Source organism: Mus musculus, chromosome 11, assembly GCF_000001635.26.
Source record: "Mus musculus strain C57BL/6J chromosome 11, GRCm38.p6 C57BL/6J".
NCBI lineage: Eukaryota > Metazoa > Chordata > Mammalia > Rodentia > Muridae > Mus > Mus musculus.
Window position 1 is genome coordinate 71178418 of NC_000077.6, and position 24456 is coordinate 71202873.

The 24456-nt window shown below is 42.3% G+C and overlaps 1 protein-coding gene across 9 annotated transcripts in view; it reads right to left on the reverse strand.

Moving 5' to 3' along the window:
• Positions 1–24456, reverse strand: part of Nlrp1b (NLR family, pyrin domain containing 1B) — an 89941-nt gene that overhangs the window by 25844 nt on the left and 39641 nt on the right. The window contains exons 1-2 of one of the 9 annotated variants that reach the window (NM_001162414.1): positions 22731–23039; positions 2773–4447 (exon numbers count right to left, since the gene is read on the reverse strand). The exons of 3 other annotated variants lie outside the window; for them this stretch is intronic. In NM_001162414.1, the coding sequence (NP_001155886.1) occupies positions 2773–4447; positions 22731–22881 (1826 nt within the window). In that variant the 5' untranslated portion in view covers positions 22882–23039. Of the gene's footprint in view, positions 1–2772; positions 4448–18268; positions 23040–24456 lie in introns of those variants that run through there. 5 more of the 9 variants (XR_001780037.1, XM_006533907.3, XM_017314699.1 and 2 more) reach the window with 5 other exon arrangements.

Sequence of the window (24456 nt, forward strand, 5' to 3'; positions counted from 1 at the left end):
AAAACAGAACAGTAATAGTTTAGACAATAAGATAAAAAATTAATATATGGCCCTTCCGGTCAGTGCCAGCACCGGGTCACCTTGTGTGCGGAGTTGGCGAACACCCCAAGGTCCCTAGAGGACTCTTCACTCGATCTTAGGACCACTGACCAGACAGCTCCACACTCCTCAAAGGAGACACCACTTCCAGGCACTGTAACACACGCCCAGGATCTTTGACAACAGGATCCCAGGATAAAAGGAGTTTGGTCACACCAGTATTTCAGGGTCTCAGAGGAACTTGACTGCCAAGAACTCTGACACACCCAGATTCTCAGGTTCACAGGAGCCCACATCAAAGGATCACAGAGAAAGCTGGACTCTGAGGAGCCCTGAATCAACTGGGATTATAGGAAGGACAGGCTCCAATCAGATATATTGAGGACAGCAAATACTTGAGATAATCAGATGGCAGGAGACAATCATAAGAATAGAAACAACAGAAACCAAGGTTACTTGGCATCATCAAAACCAAACTCTCCCACCATAGCAAGTCCTGGATACACCATCACACCAGAAAAGCAAGAAATGGATCTAAAGCCATTTCTTATGATGATGGAGGACTTTAAGAAGGAAATACAGGAAAACACGGGTAAACAGCTAGAAGTGTTTAAAGAGGAAACACAAAAATGCCTTAGAGAGTAACAGGAAAACACTACCAAACAGGTGATGGAATTGAACAAAACCATCCAGGATCTAAAAAATGGAAGTAGAAACAATAAAGAAAACCCAAAGGGAGACAACTCTGGAGATAGAAACCCTAGGAAAGAAATCAGGAACCATAGATGTGAGCATCAGCAACAGAATACAACAGATGGAAGAGAGAATCTCAGGTGCAGAAGATTCCATAGGGAACATGGACACAACAATCAAAGAAAATGCAAAATGCAAAAAGATCCTAACTCAAATCATCCAGGAAATCCAGGACACAATGTGAAGACCAAACCTACAGATAATAGGAGTAGATGAGAATGAAGATTTTCAACTTAAGGGGCCAGCAAATATCTTCAACAAAATTATAGAAGAAAACTTTCCATAACTAAAGAAAGAGATGCACATGAACATACAAGAAACCTATAGAACTCCAAATAGACTGGACCAGAAAAGAAATTCCTCCTGACACATAATAATCAGAACAACAAATGCACTAAATAAAGACAAAATATATCCTTGAATGTCACTGAGAAGGTGAAATAGATTAGACATCAACAGGGTGGTTGGAGGGATGGGACTGTTTGGGGCAGATGGTAGGAAGAGGGTTAGGAGGAATGAAGTTGGGGAATGATGGAGCTCCCTGGGAGAGTACTAGGAGAGACAATTCTATTTGGGGGGACATCTCTAGAATGAGGTAGAAGACTAGGACAGTGGAAACTCGCAGGAATCTATGATGGTGACCCTACTAATGGGGGACATGGAGCATTAACAGGCCATTTCCTATAACCAGGCAAGTCTTCAATGGAGGGACTGAGACACAAACACAGTCAAAAACAGAGTGGACAGGGAATTCTGGCCTTCTTGCCCCTGCTTTTTGAGTTTTGGATGATAGGTGTGGACAGCCAAGCTCAGCTTCTTCACTTCTTAATGCTGTCCTCTTTGAGAAATAAAATTCTGGTTGATACCAACCTTTTTTGTTATTATCATTGCTATATAATCACTTTTCTGCAATCACACATTTATTAGTTCATCCTAATCATATAAAATAGTCATTGACACCTTCCTCCATGTGTCTAACATGGTCTGATCACATGTGCTCTTTGCCATACTTCCCCCTTCTCCTCACCCATCCTGTTCTCTCACAGTCACTCCACTACTTTCAAGTCATTTGGTTTTCACTGGAGCTTTTTCTTTCTTGTTCAACCTGGTGTCAAAGTCCTGAAATCAAGACTCTTCCTCCTTTAGCCTCCTGAGTGAAAGAATTTCAGGGTTATGCCAGCAAGTCCAGCTCAGATTATTAGAAGAAAATGTTTCAACACATAAAAAGAGAACACTTAATTAAAAACTTTAGTACTCCTGAGATCTCTCCATGTAAATAAACACTCCCTTCCCCAATACTCCTTATGCCCTTCCTCATGGCAAGAGTCACTCCCTATGTAATTAGAGTAGGTGGCTGTCTTCTCTCCCAGTTTCTGTGGTCCTTGGGCAATATGTGCACTTCTTCTCTTGTGATTGGTAGGCCATTACATAAAATAATAATGAATATTTATGGGGCAAATCACATAGAGGGAGGCAAGGCACGTACTAATACTAAGTTACCACTGCTGTACAGGGGTAGTAAACCCTGGAAGAAGTCTACCTTGCTGCTGGGATTGGCAGAAAGTTAGGGAGCCTTTTAGGAGAGTGCCATGGCCAGGCTGCCTTCTTTGACACCTAGAGATATTATCTGGGCAGTGAATACATAGGGACACTGATATGTAAGCATTTTGAGGTTATGGGGAAAGATGTCAGGGTCAAGATCATTTTCAAGTGAACAGCAGATGGTGCCTGCAGGAGATGTTTTTCAGAGAGAAAGCATGTGAATAGGGAGGACCATTAACTGTGGTTATTGGAACTCGTTGAAAGGTGAAGATAATTTGAATCAGAGGAGGTGGATGGTCCTCAAAAAGGCAAAGGAAGAGACAAGTTGATAGCCTAATGATGACCAAGCACACCGAAGAGAATAGAGAAATGCTCAGAACATGTGGGCTCCTGGGATTGTCACAGAACCTGGAAAGAGGACTATGCCTGAATACTCACAGAACCATCCTTGGGGCTGTCAGTGCATATCCTTGTTGTCCTTCCATATTCAGCTGTAGACTCCTCATGTGAGAGCAGAACTGAATGCAGAAAGTGACCACCATGAGCTCCATGTCTGTCCGTACCACCAGGTGCTTCACATTTGTCTGCAACACTGTGTGTGTAATGTCATCTGTGTCAGGCACTATTGTTCCTTGAAGATCATGCATCACATGTGTCAGGAGCTTCATATCCTGATTTTCATATAGACAGTGGAGCAAACCCAGGCAAGGTGGTTGATGGGGTTGGGATTTCCCAAGGATGTGCCATAGTAGTTTCAACTTTGTCTTCCCAGGAAGGCTGCAGGAAAAGAGCTTTTCCATTTCTTTCAATCCCTCTTTACTCAAAAGACCAAAGAGAAAGCGCACAGTGGGTGCCTCAAACAGGTTTTGTCTTCCATACCGTTCTACCAGTGTTTCCACAATTCTGTCCATTTCCATATCACCATGTCGTTCCTCACTATCCTCCAAGATGCAAGACATTGATGCAAAGAACTCCTGGAGACACAAGTGGGCAAAGCTATAGCTCAGAGAGCTGGCCTGCTTTTGAAGGACACCAGTCTTCAGGAAAATGGCAACGGCATCCTCGTCTAACCCTTGCTTACAGAGGTCGCTTTCACTGAACAGGGTCCTTCTTTTCCAGATGCCTTCAGCAGCCAATGAGCAGAGGGCTCTGAGCTGGGTCCTCATATGATGCACTGGGATTGTTAGGGAAATGTATTTTAGGCAGATGGCTGTGGTTGTCTGTGAGGTCAGGGAGACATCTCCACCCTGCTCCATCTGCTTTTTCAGGCAATTGCAGACCAACCAGCACACCCAGGGAACCTCACACAGGGTCAGGAGAACTGGGTTAGACTCAACCATCATAAGAGCTTTAATTCCAAATATTTGCTTTGCAAAATATTTGTAGATATAGATCTCCTGTTCAAAATCACTGAATCCTAGGACTTCCACCTGACATGACTGTGGCAAAGAAGGAATGAACTTCTGTAGAGCTGTGGTGCGAGTTGTGAGCAAGAAGGAAGCCTCAGGAAGGATGGATTTCCCTAGTAAACTTCCCAGTAGTGTGTGCACAGGCTGTGTTTGACTCCAGTACAGACATAGCTCAGGATTCTGGTCTGCCAAGACCCATGCTGGCTCATCTATGCCATCCAGGATGAAGAGCAGCTTCTCAGGGTGAGACAGGATCTGATTTATGGGAGCTGTGGGCACATCCTGGCCTTGTGTTATGAGCTCAGCCAGACTCAGCTTCTTGCACTGGGCCAGCTCTCTGCAGCTGAAGAAGAAGACATGTTGGAAGTGATCCCTGTAGAGCTCGCCTTCCATCCAGGCTCTCTTCACCTGCCTGGCCAGTGTTGACTTCCCAATCCCAGCAGCCCCTTCTATTATGACTAATTGAGGCTCTTTCTGAGTACCTATATTTGGGCCAAATAAGTCTTGGATATTAATTATATGTCCTCCTTCTTCTGGTACACATGGATACCAGCTTTTCTTGACCAAGTTCCCTGAGCCTCTTGGGCACAATTTTTGAAACAGTCGTAGACTTTTGAAAGTTTGAAACAAATTCTCCTCTTTCAATGACCATGCTGGGTAAAGTATCTCTTCTCCCTGATTCATATATACTTCTGGAAATATTCCTAAATGGATGGTAAATTTTGAGCAGAAGAGTAAACATTAGTGTTGCGCGATCATTCAATCAACCCTTTCTTCTTTCATTTCCTCTTTTCTTTCCTTCCTCCCTTCCTCCCTTCCTCCATTCCTCCCTTCCTCCCTTCCTCCCTTCTTCCCTCCCTTCCTTATTTCCTTCCTTCCTTCCTTCCTTCCTTCCTTCCTTCCTTCCTTCCTTCCTTCCTTTTTTTAGATCCTTTATCATCTGGATGCATTTAGGCATCTGTCTAGGCTGTACCACATATAGGCTGTGGGCACTGGAATATTTTGAACAGTATAGGGCAAAAAATGTGAGTTTAGAGTAGAGGATTCTTTTTCTTTTTTCTTTTTTTTGTACATAAAGACAATTTATTCTGTAACCATTGCAGCAATGAGTACAAATTTTCTTTCTCTCTCTCCTATACTGTTCTTCCTTCCACCTTTGCTGTCTTTTTTAAAAATATTTTTTATTATTACGTATTTTTCTCAATTTGGTCATGTGACTAACAATAATGCGGTCTGACTTTCATTCCTGCTTCAGTCATTTATCTATTTGTTACCCTGTGCCAGAACCTCTCTTAAAGAGTGAGAATAAAGCATGAGTTCACAGATATAACTCTTTCTTCATTCAGCTTATGAAATAATCTAGTATCTCCACTGAGATCATCTTTCTCATCTGTAATTTGGTGGCTGTGGTCTCTCCCTGTAGGAGGCCATGGAGTAGTGGGGGATATAACAGACAGTCAAGTGGATGTCTACTCCTGACAGATCCTATTGGATCCATCATTGCAGTCCTGACAACTTCATCCTGAAGTCTTGAGATTGTGGGTCTGATGGGAAGATCTAGAAATGTGATAGAGTCCATGTTTCAGTGCATAGTCTTGGTCACCTCTCCCCAGTCTTGGACATCTTGGGTGTATTTTGTACTGTAGTCCAGATTTCTTTAGTCACAAAAAGCCTTGTTTCTGGCAACCATTTTGATGTGTTTTGTCCCCTCTGACACTGAGTCTGAAACTCAGTTGCAAACATAGGATTAAGGAATACTCAGGAGTAAGGGATACAGTTCTAATGTGGGCGTTTGGAGTCATGGGGGGCAGGACCCTTAATAACTGACCAATAATTTTCTTCTAGTAATTGGCAAACTGTTGTGCGAAGGTGTATTTTTTCCTTTCTGTCAGGCACCTGTTTGTCTTTATATGTCCTTCTTTGAGGCTAAGTAACCATAGTTTTCAGTGTTATACATACAGCCTTCAGAACTATAATTAATATGCAGGTTTGACAAAACATCACTGAGTATGGTACTCTGTAATTCATCACTCAGAAGAAAGAGGCAGGAGAATCAGTAGCTCAGGTCCAGCTTTTCCATATGGGGAATTTGAAACCATCCTAGACTACAGTCAATCAATATATCAACCTATCAGTTTATTTGTCAATCAGTCATTCAATCAGTAATGCAATTAATCCACCAAAAAAAAAGAGTAAAAATGTTCACCCAGTTTTTGCTTTTCTATCCTGGCAATGGAAACCAAACTAGACATTTTTTTTTTCTTGATTTAACGTGCTCTACAGTTTGGCACTGAGCACTCTGCCTTGCTTCACCTTTCTTGTTCTATTCTTGCTTCCTCTAACCAGTGTATCTGAGGAGTCATCTTTTCAGCTTTTGTCCAGAGTGCAAATCTTATCTCAGCATCTTCATTTGAAGGAACCCAAGACAAGATAGACAGCAGGATGACCTATGGACCAGAATCCAAGTTCATTCCTCAGTACTGGCCTGTTGCCCAAAGTACAATACACCTGCTTGTACTGTCATGGACCAGGTGTTGGAAATAATTTGGTGAGAGCACTGAGTGTAGCCACAGTTCCCACAATTAGTGCTTGAGGGCCTGGCTTCAGGGGCCAACTTTCCTCTGAAATCAGGTCAATAGATTTGCACTTACTCTCTTCTGTAGGAGAACTTCTAACACCTCCTGAGTGCAGCAAGCTGACCACTCATGTCTGTGGCCAAGGTCTGCCTGGCTCAGAACATGTCTCCTCAAAGTGCCAAGAGAGGGCACAGCTTTTTCCAGAGCACTTTCTCCAAGACCTTCCTGCTGAAATGTATCTGCCATTATACAAACATTTGAATCCTCTTAAGTTTTATCACACTTGAAAAGCATGTGGTGGAAACAAGATGGCTGAGGAGTTAAAGAGCTTGCCGTCAAAGCATATGTATTAAAATTTGTATTCCAATACTCCATTTACATGCTGAGTTTGCTTTGTGGTCCTCTGTCATTTCAGGCCCAGAAAGCTGAGACAGGGGCTTCCCCAGCATAAGATGGGTAGCCAGCCTTGCTACTTCATAAGCTCTGGGTGTAGATAATGGATTGTTTTGCCTCCATGAATAAGAGCCCAACTGAGGAAGTTTCCTGACATCAATTTAGTGCTCTTACATGTATATGTACAGTGTGACACCCCATTTATATGCTCTCACACATGTAAACATACATATACATATATGTGAACAACACACACACATAAAGAGAGAGAGAGAGAGAGAGAGAGAGAGAGAGAAAATAGGCCAAAAATCTCACACAAAATGTATGGAGGTGGAAATTATTCTATGTAGTAAGGTATCCCATTGCCTACAGAGACAAATGGTACAATTTTTTTCTGTCACATATGCATTCTATCATTACATATTTTGATTTGCATGTTTGTTTTTCAAATGTTAGTGTAAAGTTCTTGAATTTTCTATAAACATCTGACAATTACGTGATTCCCACCTTTCCCTTTCAGAAGTGCACTTCTGAATTCCCTCCTTCCCTTTCAAATTTAGAATCTTCTTCCTTTAACGCCTGTCTTTCTTGAGTTCCTTGAAGATGCTGAGATGAAGTTTGTGCTCTGGTCACAAGGTGGAGGATGAATCCTCAGCTGTGCTGGTTGGAGGAAGCAAGAGTAGGGCAGGAGAGGTGAAGCTCTCAGCAAGGTGCTCAGTGGTAAACAGAGGAGCGCAGTGCATTAAATGGAGGAGAAAAGGTTTGGTTTCCGTTTCCAGGACAGAAAACAGAGACTGGGTAATACATAACACACAGATCTTGGTGAGTATCATTAGTTCAGACAGAGTAGAACACTTTGCATATGAAAATTGGGTTTGACGCTGGGCAGTGGTGGCACATGCCTTTAATCCCAGCACTTGGGAGGCAGAGGCAGGCAGATTTCTGAGTTCAAGGCCAACCTGGTCTACAAAGTGAGTTCCAGGGCAGCCAGGGCTACATGGAGAAACCTTGTCTTGAAAAACCAAAAAAAAAAAAAAATTGGTTTTGAATTTTGAAGGGAGGGTTGGAATTGTATGACAAGGGAGATGCCTGAGTGGGGATAGATTATGCCAGACTAAGCCAGGTTAACAATGTATGGATGTTTCTTATTGAAATAAACTAGTTTGACCTTTATCAAAAATATAACTTAAATAAATGTAGGCTATTGAGCAATGAGCTTACGGTCCTGAGAAGACATGAGTTAATAAATCCAAATCTCAGTGCCAAGCAAGGAGTACTTGCCAAAGAGTTACTGGTCATGGAGGAAGCAGAGACTCCAAACACAAACAAGCCTGTTGTGGTTATTCTTCATAGTCTAAAGGAACTAGAGTTAGACCCTGTTGCTGAAGACAGCACATTTTTTTTTGGGTGGGGGAATTCAGGACTTAAAGAAACCAAGTTGAAACAGTCATGACATTTCATATATACTAGCTAGATTTTATAGTACTAGGACATAGTATGAGGCCACTTGGGGGAAAAAAGCCATCAATGGAATTAATCCCTGGTGCTGAGCTTGAATGCTACAATACTGGCCTGCCAGGGAAGCTATGCTCACTAGTGCAATAGTTACATGAAGAGTATAGGGTAACCAACTGTTCTATGATTACTATTGTGGAACTTCTGATTAGATTTGAATTCCACAGGAGGGAGTTCATACCTAGTGAATACCTACTGTGAATGTGGTCTAAAGCACATGATGTGGAAGTTCATGGGCTCTAGGAGAGGACCTATCTCTGTTGTTTTGCTACATGGACATATTGTTAAACTGACTTCTGATTATGTCTATACTCAGAGACTAACTTCAACCTTGCCCAAATAAGTTTCTCAGTGCAGTGGTCATCAATTAACATAAGACTCAGTATTAGAATTCTGATTAAATGTATGTTCAGTACTTGGTCTTAACTGGGATATATAAGTGAGTTTATCAAGGCTCTGGGAACATTTCAAGTGACTTGGCAGAAAGAATGAAAGGACGGGAGGACAGACAGGAGTGCAGTGAGATGTGCTTTTCTGAACAATACATGACTGTTGTACTCACGAACTCAATACAGATACAGTTGCTTGTGCAAGACATGCACAAGTGTAAGCCAATCAGTTTGGTCAATATTTTCCCAGGCAGCACTGACTGAACTGAGAGGTTTAAATAAAACAACAATGAGTAGCTGACAAATCAATACCAATGATAACATCAACAAAACATAAGGGAAGGGGAGAGGACATGAGAGTGGGAGGGTGTGTGCTGGAGGGTCTCCTGGGGGAGTTGGGAGTGGATGTGATCAAGGTACAGTGTTTAAAGCATGCCATTTTCAAACAAAACAAATTTATTCTCAACTTGTAGAACCAGACACAGCACCCCTCCACTGTGGTTACTGCACAGTGGCTGCCAGTGATCCTGATCTCCTTCTGACTACCTTCTACATGGGATACACTTGACTACACTTTATTTCATCCAGGCTGTGTGGAAACAAATAATCTACCTGAACTCTCTGTCATCGCCAACCCACATACCTTAAGTGCCCAATCCTGATAGCCCCACTGTTATATCAGAAGAATCATGACCTCCTGGTCCCTCTCTCTTTGTCGTTCACTAGATCATAGCACTCTCCCCATGGTAGCCCAGTCACATGGCACGGAGACACAATTTTTGAACTACACATTCTCTGTGTGCTCTCTGACACAACCATTGGGAAACTCTGGTTAACCCATGGCTGTACACATCACAGCTATCCTCCATGCTCGTCCTGTGCTCAGGCTCAGGCTTGTGAGTCTGTTATCTCTTACTCTAAAAGCACCTTCTCCAACAACCAGACCCACCCCATGTCCTACAATCAGGATTGCAACACAGGCTGGAGAGGTTCATCTACACCCTTCTTAATTCCAGGTTCATGCTGGGTAATATATCCTGTGTGTCAACCCAACTTGGTATGCCCATATTAGACATAGAACAACAATTGTCAACAAAAGAAAATAACCCATCTGCCCTGGTCTCATTGCAATAACAAATTAAAGAAAATCTCAGAAGATGGAAAGATCTCCCATGCTCATGGATTGGCAGGATAAACATTGTCAAAATGACAATCTACAGATTCAATGCAATCCCCATCAAAATTCCAACTCAATTCTTCAACGAATTAGAAAGGGCAATCGGCAGATTCATCTGGAATAACAAAAAACCGAGGATAGCAAAAACTCTTCTCAAGGATAAAAGAACCTCTGGTGGAATCACCATGCCGGACCTAAAACTGTACTATTGTGATCAAAACTGCATGGTACTGGTATAGTGACAGACAAGTAGACCAATGGAACAGAATTGAAGACCCAGAGGTGAATCCACACACCTATGGTCACTTGATCTTTGACAAGGGAGCTAAAACCATCCAGTGGAAGAAAGACAGCATTTTCAACAATTGGTGCTGGCACAACTGGTTGTTATCATGTAGAAGAAAGCGAATCAATCCATACTTATCTCCTTGTACTAAGGTCAAATCTAAGTGGATTAAGGAACTTCACATAAAACCAGAGACACTGAAACTTATAGAGGAGAAAGTAGGGAAAAGCCTCGAAGATATGGGCACAGGGGAAAAATTCCTGAATAGAACAGCAATGGCTTGTGCTGTAAGATCAAGAATCGATAAATGGGACCTCATAAAATTGCAAAGCTTCTGCAAAGCAAAAGACACCGTCAATAAGACAAAAAGGCCACCAACAGATTGGGAAAGGATCTTTACCTATCCTAAATTAGATAGGGGACTAATATCCAATATATATAAAGAACTCAAGAAGGTGGACTCCAGAAAATCAAATAACCCCATTAAAAAATGGGGCTCAGAGCTGAACAAAGAATTCTCACCTGAGGAATACCGAATGGCAGAGAAGCACCTGAAAAAATGTTCAACATCCTTAATCATCAGGGAAATGCAAATCAAAACAACCCTGAGATTCCACCTCACTCCAGTCAGAATGGCTAACATCAAAAACTCAGGTGACAGCAGATGCTGGCGAGGATGTGGAGAAAGGGGAACACTCCTCCATTGTTGGTGGGATTGCAAGCTTGTACAACCACTCTGGAAATCAGTCTGGCGGTTCATTGCAATAACAAGAAGAAAAGTTAAGACAACATTTGCTGCTTCTGAATCCCCCAGTCCAAACAAACATTCTACAATGAGAATTACCAAGACGAACCAGGACATGGAACTTAGTGGCAATCATAGACCTCAGAGATTTGGGAGTTTAAAGATATCAGAGAAAAAGAGCTCAATGAACTTGAAGAGAATGAACTCAAAGATGGTAGGTGCCCAAGTGATATGCTAGAGAATAAGAACACACTGCTGGAAAAAACAACAATGATTAAAAACCTGTGATTTGAAAACTGAGTAAAAAAAGATAGGAATATTGAAGAAAACTCAACTGAATGAAGGTCAAATGAAAAGCTCAACAACACAATTGCAAAATTCAAAGAAAGTCTTATAAATAGACTGTATAAAGTAGAAGATATTATAAAATGCATAGAAGGTAGACTACATGAGTAAATAATATTTTAAAAATTGATAAAAACCCCAAATACACAGGTAGGAAGTGTAGAGATACCACAAAATGCCACATCTTCCATTTCTAGGCAAAAGTGAATGAGGGGAGAGGACCCCCGTGTTAATGCACAGGCCAGATCTTCAATAAGATCAAAATAAAATCTGGGAAGACAAACTACTATAGATATAAGAAGCACAAAAATAAAACCAAAAACAAGCAAGCAAGCAAACAAACAAACAAAAGAAAGCACCAGAAAAGCAACTTCCCAGGTCAGACAGTTACAACACTGAATATTCAGAGCATAGAGAGGTTACTGAATGCTACATATGAAAGAAAAGCCATGAGACACAAGCCATATGTGGTGGTAAAGTCATCAGACTGACTTGGTGGGTAAGGAGCCTGCATTATTAGTTTTTTTTAATTTATTACGTATTTTCCTCAATTACATTTCCAATGCTATCCCAAAAGTCCCCCATACCCTCCCGCCCACTTCCCTACCCACACATTCCCATTTTTTTTTTTTTTTGGCCCTGGCGTTCCCCTGTACTGGGGCATATAAAGTTTGTGTGTCCAATGGGCCTCTCTTTCCAGTGATGGCCGACTAGGCCATCTTTTGATACATATGCAGCTAGAGTCAAGAGTTCCGGGGTACTGGTTAGTTCATAATGTTGTTCCACCTATAGGGTGCAGGTCCCTTTAGCTCCTTGGGTACTTTCTCTAGCTTCTCCATTGGGGGCCCTGTGATCCATCCAATAGCTGACTGAGCATCCACTTCTGTGTTTGCTAGGCCCCGGCATAGTCTCACAAGAGACAGCTATATCTGGGTCCTTTCAGCAAAATCTTGCTAGTGTATGCAGTGGTGTCAGCGTTTGGAAGCTGATTATGGGGTGGATCCCTGGATATGGCAGTCTCTAGATGGTCCATACTTTTGTCACAGCTCCAAACTTTGTCTCTGTAACTCCTTCCATGGGTGTTTTGTTCCCAATTCTAAGAAGGAGCACAGTGTCCACACTTTGGTCTTTATTCTTCTAGAGTTTCATGCGTTTAGCAAATTGTATGTTATATCTTGGGTATCCTAAGTTTTGGGCTAATATCCACTTATCAGTGAGTACATATTCTGTGAGTTCCCTTGTGATTGTGTTACCTCACTCAGGATGATGCCCTCCAGGTCCATCCATTTGGCTAGGAATTTCATAAATTCATTCTTTTTAATAGCTGAGTAGTACTCCATTGTGTAAATGTACCACATTTTCTGTATCCATTCCTCTGTTGAGGGGCATCTGGGTTCTTTCCAGCTTCTGGCTATTATAAATAAGGCTACTATGAACATAGTGGAGCATGTGTCCTTCTTACTGTTTGGGACATCTTCTGGATATATGCCCAGGAGAGGTATTGCAGAATCCTCCGGTAGTACTATGTCCAATTTTCTAAGGAACCAGCAGACTGATTTCCAGAGTGGTTGTACAAGCCTGCAATCCCACCAACAATGGAGGAGTGTTCCTCTTTCTCCACATCCTCACCAGCATCTGCTGTCACCTGAATTTTTGATGTTAGCCATTCTGACTGGTGTGAGGTGGAATCTCAGGGTTGTTTTGATTTGCCTTTCCCTGATGATTAAGAATGTTGAACATTTTTTCAGGTGCTTCTCTGCCATTCGGTATTCCTCAGGTGAGAATTCTTTGTTCAGCTCTGAGCCCCATTTTTTAATGGGGTTATTTGATTTTCTGGAGTCCACCTTCTTGAGTTCTTTATATATATTGGATATTAGTCCCCTATCTAATTTAGGATAGGTAAAGATCCTTTCCCAATCTGTTGGTGGCCTTTTTGTCTTATTGACGGTATCTTTTGCCTTGCAGAAGCTTTGCAGTTTCATGAGGTCCCATTTGTCAATTCTCGATCTTACAGCACAAGCCATTGCTGTTCTATTCAGGAATTTTCCCCCTATGCCCATATCCTCAAGGCTTTTCCCCACTTTCTCCTCTATAAGTTTCACTGTCTCTGGTTTTATGTGAAGTTTCTTGATCCACTTAGATTTGACCTTAGTACAAGGAGATAGGAATGATTCAATTCTCATTCTTCTACATGATAACAACCAGTTGTGCCAGCACCATTTGTTGAAAATGCTGTCTTGTTCCACTGGATGGTTTTAGCTCCCTTGTCGAAGATCAAGTGACCATAGGTGTGTGGGTTCACCTCTGGGTCTTCAATTCTATTCCATCGGTCTACTTGTCTGTCACTATACCAGTACCATGCAGTTTTTATCACAATTGCTCTGTAGTAAAGCTTTAGGTCCAGCATGGTGATTCCACCAGAGGTTCTTTTATCCTTGAGAAGAGTTTTTGCTATCCTCGGTTTTTTGTTATTCTAGATGAATTTGCAGATTGCTCTTTCTAATTCGTTGAAGAATTGAGTTGGAATGTTGATGGGGATTGCATTGAATCTGTAGATTGCTTTTGGCAAGATAGCCATTTTGACAATGTTGATCCTGCCAATCCATGAACATGGGAGATCTTTCCATCTTCTGAGATCTTCTTTAATTTCTTTCTTCAGAGACTTGAAGTGCTTATCATACAGATCTTTCACTTCCTTAGTTAGAGTCACGCCAAGATATTTTTGTGTTATTTGTGACTATTGAGAAGGGTGTTGTTTCTCTAATTTCTTTCTCAGCCTGTTTATTCTTTGTGTAGAGAAAGGCCATTGTCTTGTTTGAGTTAATTTTATATCCTGCTACCTCACCGAAGCAATTTATCAGTTTTAGGAGTTCTCTGGTAGAATTTTTAGGGTCACTTATATATACTATCGTATCATCTGCAAAAAGTGATATTTTGACTTCCTCTTTTCCATTTTGGATCCCCTTAATCTCCTTTTGTTGTCAAATTGCTCTGGCTAGGACTTCAAGTACAATGTTGAATAGGTATGGAGAGAGTGGACCGCCTTGTCTAGTCCCTGATTTTAGTGGGATTGTTTCCAGCTTCTTACCATTTACTTTGATGTTTGCTACTGGTTTGCTGTAGATTGCTTTTATCATGGTTAGTTATGGGCCTTGAATTCCTGGTTCTTATCATGAATGGGTGTTGGATTTTGTCAAATGCTTTTTCCGCATCTAACGAGATGATCATGTGGTTTTTGTCTTTGAGTTTGTTTATATAATGGATTACGTTGATGGATTTCCATATATTAAATCATCCCTGCACCCCTGGAATAAAACCTACTTGGTCAGGATGGATGATTGCTTTAATGTGTTCTTGGATTCGGTTAGCGAGAATTTTATTGAGGATTTTTGCATCTATATTCATAAGGGAAATTGGTCTGAAGTTCTCTATCTTTGTTGGATCTTTCTGTGGTTTAGGTATCAGAGTAATTGTGGCTTCATAGAATGAGTTGGGTAGAGTTCCTTCTACTTATATTTTGTGGAATAGTTTGTGCAGAACTGGAATTAGATCTTCTTTGAAGGTCTGGTAGAACTCTGCACTAAACCCATCTGGTCCTGGGAGATGGGCTCCAGCTTTTTTTTGCTGGGAGATTATTAATGACTGCTTCTATTTCTTTAGGGGATATGGGACTCTTTAGATCATTAACTTGATCCTGGTTTAACTTTGGTACCTGATATCTGTCTAGAAATTTGTCCATTTTGTCCAGGTTTTCCAGTTTTGTTGAGTATGGCCTTTTGTAGAAGGATCTGATGGTGTTTTGGATTTCTTCAGGATCTGTTGTTATGTCTCCCTTTTCATTTCTGATTTTGTTAATTAGGATGTTGTCCCTGTGCCCTCTAGTGAGTCTAGCTAAGGGTTTATCTATCTTGCTGATTTTCTCAAAGAACCAGCTCCTCGATTGGTTAATTCTTTGAATAGTTCTTCTTGTTTCCACTTGGTTGATTTCACCCCTGAGTTTGATTATTTCCTGCCGTCTACTCCTCTTGGGTGAATTTGCTTCCTTTTTTTCTAGAGCTTTTAGATGTGTTGTCAAGCTGCTAGTGTGTGCTCTTTCCTGTTTCTTTTTGGAGGCACTCAGAGCTATGAGTTTCCCTCTTAGAAATGCTTTCATTGTGTCCCATAGGTTTGGGTATGGTTGTGGCTTCATTTTCATTAAACTCTAAAAAGTCTTTAATTTCTTTCTTTATTCCTTCCTTGACCAAGGTATCATTGAGAAGAGTGTTGTTCAGTTTCCACGTGAATGTTGGCTTTCCATTATTTATGTTGTTATTGAAGATCAGCCTTAGTCCATGGTGGTCTGATAGGATGCATGGGACACTTTCAATATTTTTGTATCTGTTGAGGCCTGTTTTGTGACCAATTATATGGTCGATTTTGGAGAAGGTCCCGTGAGGTGCTGAGAAGAAGGTATATCCTTTTGTTTTAGGATAAAATGTTCTGTAGATATCTGTTAAGTCCATTTGTTTCATAACTTCTGTTAATTTCACTGTGTCCCTGTTTAGTTTCTGATCCACGATCTGTCCATTGATGAAAGTGGTGTGTTGAAGTCTCCCACTATTATTGTGTGAGGTGCAATGTGTGCTTTGAGCTTTACTAAAGTGTCTTTAATGAATGTGACTTCCCTTGCATTTGGAGGATAGATATTCAGAATTGAGAGTTCCTCTTGGAGGATTTTCCCTTTGATGAGTATGAAGTTTCCCTCCTTGTCTTTTTTGATAACTTTGGGTTGGAAGTCGATTTTATCCGATATTAGAATGGCTACTCCAGCTTGTTTCTTCAGACTATTTGCTTGGAAAATTGTTTTCCAGCCTTTCACTCTGAGGTAGTGTCTGTCTTTTTCCCTGAGATGGGTTTCCTGTAAGCAGCAGAATGTTGGGTCCTGTTTGTGTAGCCAGTCTGTTAGTCTATGTCTTTTTATTGGGGAATTGAGTCCATTGATATTAAGAGATATTAAGGAAAAGTAATTGTTGCTTCCTTTTATTTTTGTTGTTAGAGTTGGCATCCTGTTCTTGTGGCTGTCTTCTTTTTGGTTTGTTGAGGGATTACTTTCTTGCTTTTTCTATGGCATGGTTTCCGTCCTCATATTGTTTTTTTTTCTGTTATTATCCTTTGAAGGGCTGGATTCCTGGAAAGATAATGTGTGAATTTGGTTTTGTCGTGGAATACTTTGGTTTCTCCATCTATGGTAATTGAGAGTTTGGCCAGGTATAGTAGCCTGGGCTGGCTTTTGTGTTCTCTTAGTGTCTGTATAACATCTGTCCAGGCACTTCTGGCTTTCATAGTCTCTGGTGAAAAGTCTGGTGTAATTCTGATAGGCCTGCCTTTATATGTTACTTGACCTTTCTCCCTTACTGCTTTTAATATTCTCTCTTTATTTAGTGCATTTGTTGTTCTGATTACTATGTGTCAGGAGAAATTTCTTTTCTGGTCCAGTCTATTTGGAGTTCTGTAGGCTTCTTGTATGTTCATGGGCATGTCATTCTTTAGGTTTGGGAAGTTTTCTTCCATAATTTTGTTGAAGATATTTGCTGGCCTTTTAAGTTGAAAATCTTTCTCATCAACTCCTATTATCTGTAGGGTTGGTCTTCTCATTGTGTCCTGTATTTTCTGGATGTTTTTAGTTAGGATCCTTCTGCATTTTGTATTTTCTTTGATGTTCTTATGGAATCTTCTGCACCTGAGATTCTCTCTTCCATCTCTTTTTTTTCCCATTTTTAATTAGGTATTTAGCTCATTTACATTTCCAATGCTATACCAAAAGTCCCCCATACCCACCCACCCCCACTTCCCTACCCACCTACTCCCCCTTTTTGGCCCTGGCGTTCCCCTGTACTGGGGCATATAAAGTTTGCATGTCCAATGGGCCTCTCTTTCCAGTGATGGCCAATTAGGCCATCTTTTGATACATATGCAGCTAGAGTCAAGAGTTCCGGGGTACTGGTTAGTTCATAATGTTGTTCCACCTATAGGGTTGCAGATCCCTTTAGCTCCTTGGCTACTTCCTCTAGGTCCTCCATTGGGAGCCCTGTGATCCATCCATTAGCTGACTGTGAGCATCCACTTCTGTGTTTGCTAGGCCCCGACATAGTCTCACAAGAGACAGCTACATCTGGGTCCTTTCGATAAAATCTTGCTAGTGTATGCAATGGTGTCAGCGTTTGGATGCTGATTATGGGGTGGATACCTGGATATGGCAGTCTCTACATGGTCCATCCTTTCATCTTAGCTCCAAACTTTGTCTCTGTAACTCCTTCCATGGGTGTTTTGTTCCCAATTCTAAGGAGGGGCATAGTGTCCACACTTCAGTCTTCATTCTTCTTGAGTTTCATGTGTTTAGCAAATTGTATGTTATATCTTGGGTATCCTAGGTTTGGGGCTAATATCCACTTATCAGTGAGTACATATTGTGTGAGTTCCTTTGTGAATGTGTTACCTCACTCAGGATGATGCCCTCCAGGTCCATCCATTTGGCTAGGAATTTCATAAATTCATTCTTTTTAATAGCTGAGTAGTACTCCATTGTGTAGATGTACCACATTTTCTGTATCCATTCCTCTGTTGAGGGGCATCTGGGTTCTTTCCAGCTGTTGGCTATTATAAATAAGGCTGCTATGAACATAGTGGAGCATGTGTCCTTCTTACCAGTTGGGGCATCTTCTGGATATATGCCCAGGAGAGTTATTGCTGGATCCTCCGGTAGCACTATGTCCAATTTTCTGAGGAACCGCCAGACTGATTTCCAGAGTGGTTGTACAAGCCTGCAATCCCACCAACAATGGAGGAGTGTTCCTCTTTCTCCACATCCACGCCAGCATCTGCTGTCACCTGAATTTTTAATCTCTTCCATCTCTTGTATTCTGTTGCTGATGCTGGCATCTATGGTTCCAGATTTCTTTCCTAGGATTTCTATCTCCAGCGTTGCCTCACTTTGGGCTTTCTTTATTGTGTCTACTTCCTTTTTTAGGTCTAGTAAGGTTTTTTTCATTTCCATCACCTGTTTGGATGTGTTTTCTTGTTTTTCTTTAAGGACTTCTACCTGTTTGGTTGTGTTTTCCTGTTTTTTTTTTTTTTTTTTTTTTTTTTTTTTTTTTTTTAGGACTTGTAACTCATTAGCAGTTTTCTCCTGAATTCCTTTAAGTGAGTTATGAAAGTCCTTCTTGATGTCCTCTACCATCATCATGAGATATGCTTTTAAATCCGGGTCTAGCTTTTCGGTTGTGTTGGGGTGCCCAGGACTAGGTGGGGTGGGAGTGCTGCGTTCTGATGATGGTGAGTGGTCTTGATTTCTGTTAGTAGGATTCTTTCGTTTGCCTTTCGCCATCTGGTATTCTCTGGAGCTGTGCAGGATACACTCGGAGGGATCCCGGAACCAAGATGTCTCAAGATGTCTGCTGCCGATGCTCAGGCAAAGCGCTGCCTGGGGCCGGAAAAGGGGGCTGCCTTAGAAGCTCTGTGGTTCCCGCCTGTCCCAGAAGCTTTTAGCTTCTGTATTTCGTACTCTCACCTGTGCAGGATACACTAGGCGGGTTCCTGTAACCAAGATGTCTGCTGCCGATGCTCAGGCAAAGCACTCCTGAGCCCACTGGGCAGATCCCTATCCTCTGGCTGCAAAAGTCCATTATTCGTTTTTTTAAGGAGGCAAATCTTCCAGTTGTAGGACTGGGAAACCAACCCACTCACAAAACCTTTGTCCCACAAGCTGTTGTATATGCAAAATATGCTTGAGGGAGTGGCCATTCAATGAATTTCTAACTTAAGGCCCTGGCCAAAGAGGAAGCTCATGCCTACAGGGCCTGGATGGCCAGGAATTGGAATCATGATGGCCTAGAGACCTAGGCTAGAACCAAACACGATGGAACAACAATACTATGTCAATGAAATGATTCCTAATGATATTCTGTTGTACTCAGAGGTTGCTGCCTTAGCTCCATCACCATCAGAGAGTTTTCCTCTTGAAGTTGATGGGAGAAAATACAGAGACCCACAGGCAGACATAAGGGCAAGGACACTGCTCTTAATTCCAGGGGCCTCTTGGGAGCAGTGTCATGGTCCAGAAGTGAGACTGCAGGTGCAGGATTTCTAGATGGAGCTTGGGGAACCCCTTGGAAAAGGGAGAGAAAGGATGGTAGGTGCTTGTGGGTTTAAGGACAACAGATGATCAGAGCCTATGAAACACAATCAACTAATCAGGGCTCACAGAGTCTCACAGAGATTGAAGTGACAGTCATGGGGCCTGCATGGGTCTAAACTATGTCCTCTGCATACATGCTGTGGTTGTTTGGTTTGGTATTTTTCTGGGACTACAAACAGTTGGAGAGGCAATGTCTTTGATTATTGTCTGTTTTGGAACCCTGTTCTTCATACAGGGTTTTCTTGGTCAGCCTTGACATGAGGGATTGTGCCTGGTTCATTTCATCTTGAATGCTGTGTTCAGTTGATATTCCTGAAAAGCTTACTTCTCTCTGAGGGGAAATGGAGCAGGAATGGATTGGGAGGGAGATGTGGAGGTGTGGGAGGGAATTAGGGGGAATGGAGTCTGAGGAAGCTGTGGCCAGAATGTGTTGTAAGAGAGAAGAGTAAATAAAAAGTAAAAAAGAACAATTAGTTCAATTAATTAATAAATGTGTATTTACAAAAATGGGTTTGAATCATGACAGTGAAGGAAAGCAACTGTTCTTCAACTGTGAGCCTTTATCTCTCAAACCCTTGCCCTCCTTGTCCCCAAGATGGGACAATAGTATTCTCTCTCTCAAGGTTGGTTGTGAGATTGAAGCGTAAACATGATGTAAGTTAAGTCCTGGCATTGAGCCTGGCATGAACGGTGTGGTAAGGAAACTCCTGATTACCCCTTGGCCACCTAAGTAATGAGGAATGGATTCTCCTGTTTGCCAATTGTCTTCTCAGAAAGCCAAGCTGTATTCTCATGATGGAAGATAATAACTTTAATTCCAAGGGCCTCCTGGGAGCAGTGGTGAGGCCCAACAGTGAGAGTCCAGGGTCAGGAGTTCTAAGGTTCTGTCTAGGGCTATCCAATTCTTGGGTTCTTGCTGTTTATTCTGCCCATGTTTTTGTGTCACCTTAAGGAGCTCATCTCACCTGGACAGTGAGTTTAAACTTTCAGCCAGAGGTCAACTTGAACCTTCTTGATTGCTAGTGGTAGGTTGGATTGAGGTTTCCAGTCCTCAGTCACACCCTCTGATGTTGGAAGATTGGGTAAGTTCACCTGGAAACTCATGCCCTGGTGGGTTGGGGCTGGAAAAGCTTGGCAAAGGAGTGAATAGGTTCTCCCAATGAGAAAGGACAGGGAGGAAGCATCTAGTTACAGAACTCCCACAGGGCTTATGACACTTACACTTTGAACTCTTACAATGATCCTGTGAGATGGTGCCAGGCTAGCACTGTCAATGTCACAATCTAGAAGCACCCAGAACAATTATCCCTGGGACGTTTTGTGATAGATGGGGTTAGATTAATTAGGTAGATCCACTCTATTTGTATGGGTCATCATTCCTAGTGCTGGAGTTCTGGACTGAAAGGAAAGGAAAAGTAGGTTGAGCAGCAGCATTCATCTGTCTCTTTTCCCCAACTAGCACATATGACTAGCCGTGTCAGTCATGGTTGCTATGGCTTTTGTTCCCTGATGGACCACTCTTGATCTGTGAGCCTTTCCTGTATAAACTGCTTCCGTCCCAATACCATGATAAGCCACTAGTACTCCTGGATAATAATTTTAATAGACTTCACTGTGTAGCTCAGGCTGGCTGTGATCTGTGTTTCTGCCAGCTCAAGGTGGGATGGGAAGAATGGACTTTGAAGGAAAGATAAGGGTTGGGTGTAGGCAGGACTTTCACAGAGCAGCAGTGGATGGAGGAGGAGAAAGCCACTCCTTAGTTACTGATTGTTCTAGATTCCAGCCCTATGTCTGTGTCTATGTACTGTGAGCTTTAAAAAGTTAATTTCCCTGTAGACTTTGTACACTGGAGAGAGGTGGCTATTTTGATCCTCACGAAGAGGAGGAGGCAAAGGCATGGTATGTGTAACTGCAAATGAAATAAGGGAACTCAGTAGAAGAAACTGGCTGAAGCGGAGGCAGGAGCATACCCTCTTCTCTGGTCCACCTCAATAGACATGACCTTCTTGGAACTTCAGGACCTCCCTGACCCCCAGGATTTTCAGTGCCCAAGCAGATTCTGAGCTGAGCTCTGGGTGTCATTTGGGCTAGGCTCACTGCTGTCCTGCATGGGCTCCATTTTCCCCACCTGTAAATGCAGTCACTGCTACAGAGCAAGGAGAATCATTTCTAGTCTGTGACTCTTAGCTCTCCACCTTGGTGCTCTGGCCTTGTATTGGAGTTCCTCGTCCCAGTGACCCACACCAGGAGTGGGGGTGCAGCTCACATGGGAAGAACCACATGTGTGTGTCTCAAAGTTTCATCCACAGCTTCAGGCTAGTTAAACTTTTCTTCTTCTGCATCCAGACTTGTTAGCGTTCAATTAATTTCTCCTTTAATATTTGAAAATGTCTCCCAGACTCAAGGTCTGAGCTTGATAGCTTTGATGAGGTGTGTAGGTAGGGGACTGCATGTTGAGGGTTTTTTTCTTTTTTTCTTTTCTTTCTTTCTTCCATTGTTTCCTCCCTCCCTCCCTTCCTTTATTCTCTCTCTCTCTCTCTCTCTCTCTCTCTCTCTCTCTCTCTCTCTCTCCCCTTTCCTCAGTTTGAGTAATGAGGAAGAACGTCCTATGGGAAGGAGACAGTGGTTGTGTGTTGGTCAGAGAGGCAAGGGTAGAGGTGTGATAACTGCTGGGGTCCTTCATGCTTACCCTCATACCCTTCTCCATGGACACATGGGGACAATGAGGTATTCATAAATGCTGCTGTGAAACAGTCCTTCTTTGGGACCATGAAGTTCACATACCCCTCCTAGGTCTAGTCTGGTCCTCTGTGTGAGTCTCTATTCCTTTCTGAATCTCAGCTCCCTCATGTGTGGTTTTGAGCTTTTAGGGTTGCACACTATAATAAGAGCAACAATAGCATGGTCTTGTACTTAGAATTATTGAGCAATTATTGACTATCAGGCTGTTTAATATTTGACATGAATTATCACTCAAGTGCTACAGCCTAAGGAGGCAGATGCTCATATGCACCTTTACCAGATGGATACATTGAGGAAGATTGGAGATCTAAAGTCTAGGCTTTTAATGTTGCTGTCCCTAATTGTTCTTCTCTGGAGCTGCCTCAGCCCCTATGATGACCTTCTTATAGACCTCTGCATGCCTGATTCTCCCCACTAGAGCTTCAGGATGCTCCTTCCAAGGGGCTTTGAGCATCACATGGGAATCTGAGCATGTACTTCTGTAGAACAAAGTGTACTGTAGAGTTCAGTTAGGGGCTTCTGAAAGCCTTCCTGTTCTCCTGCACCTGTAAACTTTGACAGGAGGCTAACCTGCCCATGGAAACCTTGGCAGGAGTGGTGGTGAAGGGGCCACAGAGTGATGAGCTGGGGTTGCTCTTGTACTTACCATAATTGAAGGTACTCTCTGGGTTGGTTTTGAGCTCCATCAGCTTTGCCTCTATAGCTTCTATTGTTTCGAAGATGGTGTCCTTGTCCTCTTGACCTTCATCCTGAGCTACCTTTTTGTTATGTTCCTGCTTGTACTGAGATTCTTCCATGGTACAGAGCCCTCAGATACTGTTTCTCTGAGCAGTTTGTGCTCTTATTTCTTCAAGACTCTCTTCTGATGTTGCAAGCAGGAGAGCAGTGTCTTCTTGTCATGGCCAGAAATTTCTGCTCTGGGAATGGGTATTTAATCAGAACTCATAGAGGAGACCTGGTAATAAATGAAATCAGACAAATCTCTACAGGGTCAGATAGCCTTTCATCAGAAAAATTGAGACACAAGTGTCTCCTGGGTAATGGGTACTGTGTATCCAGGGGTTTGGGCTTCATAGGACAGAAGAGGGAACTTTGGGACACTAGTGTTTAACAGTGGACATGCTCTTTAAAGTTTCACAGCTGAATGATGCTGGCAGATGTTCTAGCTGCTCTGTTGGCTTTCCTGAAGGTAGGTGTGTTTAGTGTTATACTGATTTGAGGTGTCTTAGATTGTCTAAGGTTCTTCTTTTAGGTCATCAAGGTTATTTATTTCACCTTAAGGACAGATGAAAAGAATGGGTTGTGTGTTCTCTTATTGATTGGTTCCTGTGGGAGGGGGATGATGGAGGTGGAGCTCCATCCTATGCCTAGGGGTTAAGGGGTGTGCATGTTGTGGGTGGACTTCATGTGCTTCAAGAGATTTTTAACTTGGTCTGCTCTGCTGGATTAGTTATGTCATGGCTCTTGTTAACTTCTGGATAAACATTTGAAAACAGGTATTATTCAGGGGGCTGTGAACTGTGCAATGAGATGGAACAAAGGTCACCCTATAGGCCTTTACCCATCATACCCATTGTCCTAATGTGAACTGACTAACGCCAGTGATAACCTCCAGGAGGAACTTATGTGTAACTTTTAAAGGACAGGGTCAAAATGAAGTATGAGGATAAGGAGAAATGGAAAGATCAGGGAAAGAGCTGAGTCAGAAATCTGTCATTATCAATTCTAAGGTGTTGAGGTATCCTGTGTTTTCTTCACTAACTTTGTCTAACTTAGCTCTCTGGGGACCTTGGCTCTCTCCCCCCACCCATAAATAGCATAGATGATACTATATATCTCTATCTATCTATCTATCTATCTATCTATCTATCTATCTATCTATCTATCTATCCATCCATCCATCCATCCATCCATCCATCCATCCATCTATCTATCTATCTATCTATCTATCTATCTATCTATCTATCTATCTATCTAATCTTCCCTGGCCCTCCCTCTGAGAACATCATCATTCAGGATAGTTATTTCTGCAGATTCAGGGTAGACAGGAGGGTGCAGGATAGGCTATGACAGGAGCAGGCACATGAACCAGACTGGTGAATCCAGCAATCTATCATCCATCAGAGCTGGCCTATAGACTCTCCAAGCAGAGGCTGGAGACCTGGGTCCTGGGCCCTGGGCCCTGTTTTTCAAGATGATGTCCCCATGTCTGCCACATACTCCTTTGTGGAGTGAGGCCAGGCCTTATCTTTCCACATCTAAGTGGCTTGGTGTAATCTGGGTCCCATTACTTACCCTACTCTTTCACGAAGCCTACAGGAGTGTGTGTCCTTGAACAAGGCTCCTCAGCTAGGAAAATGTTCTTCAAAAGT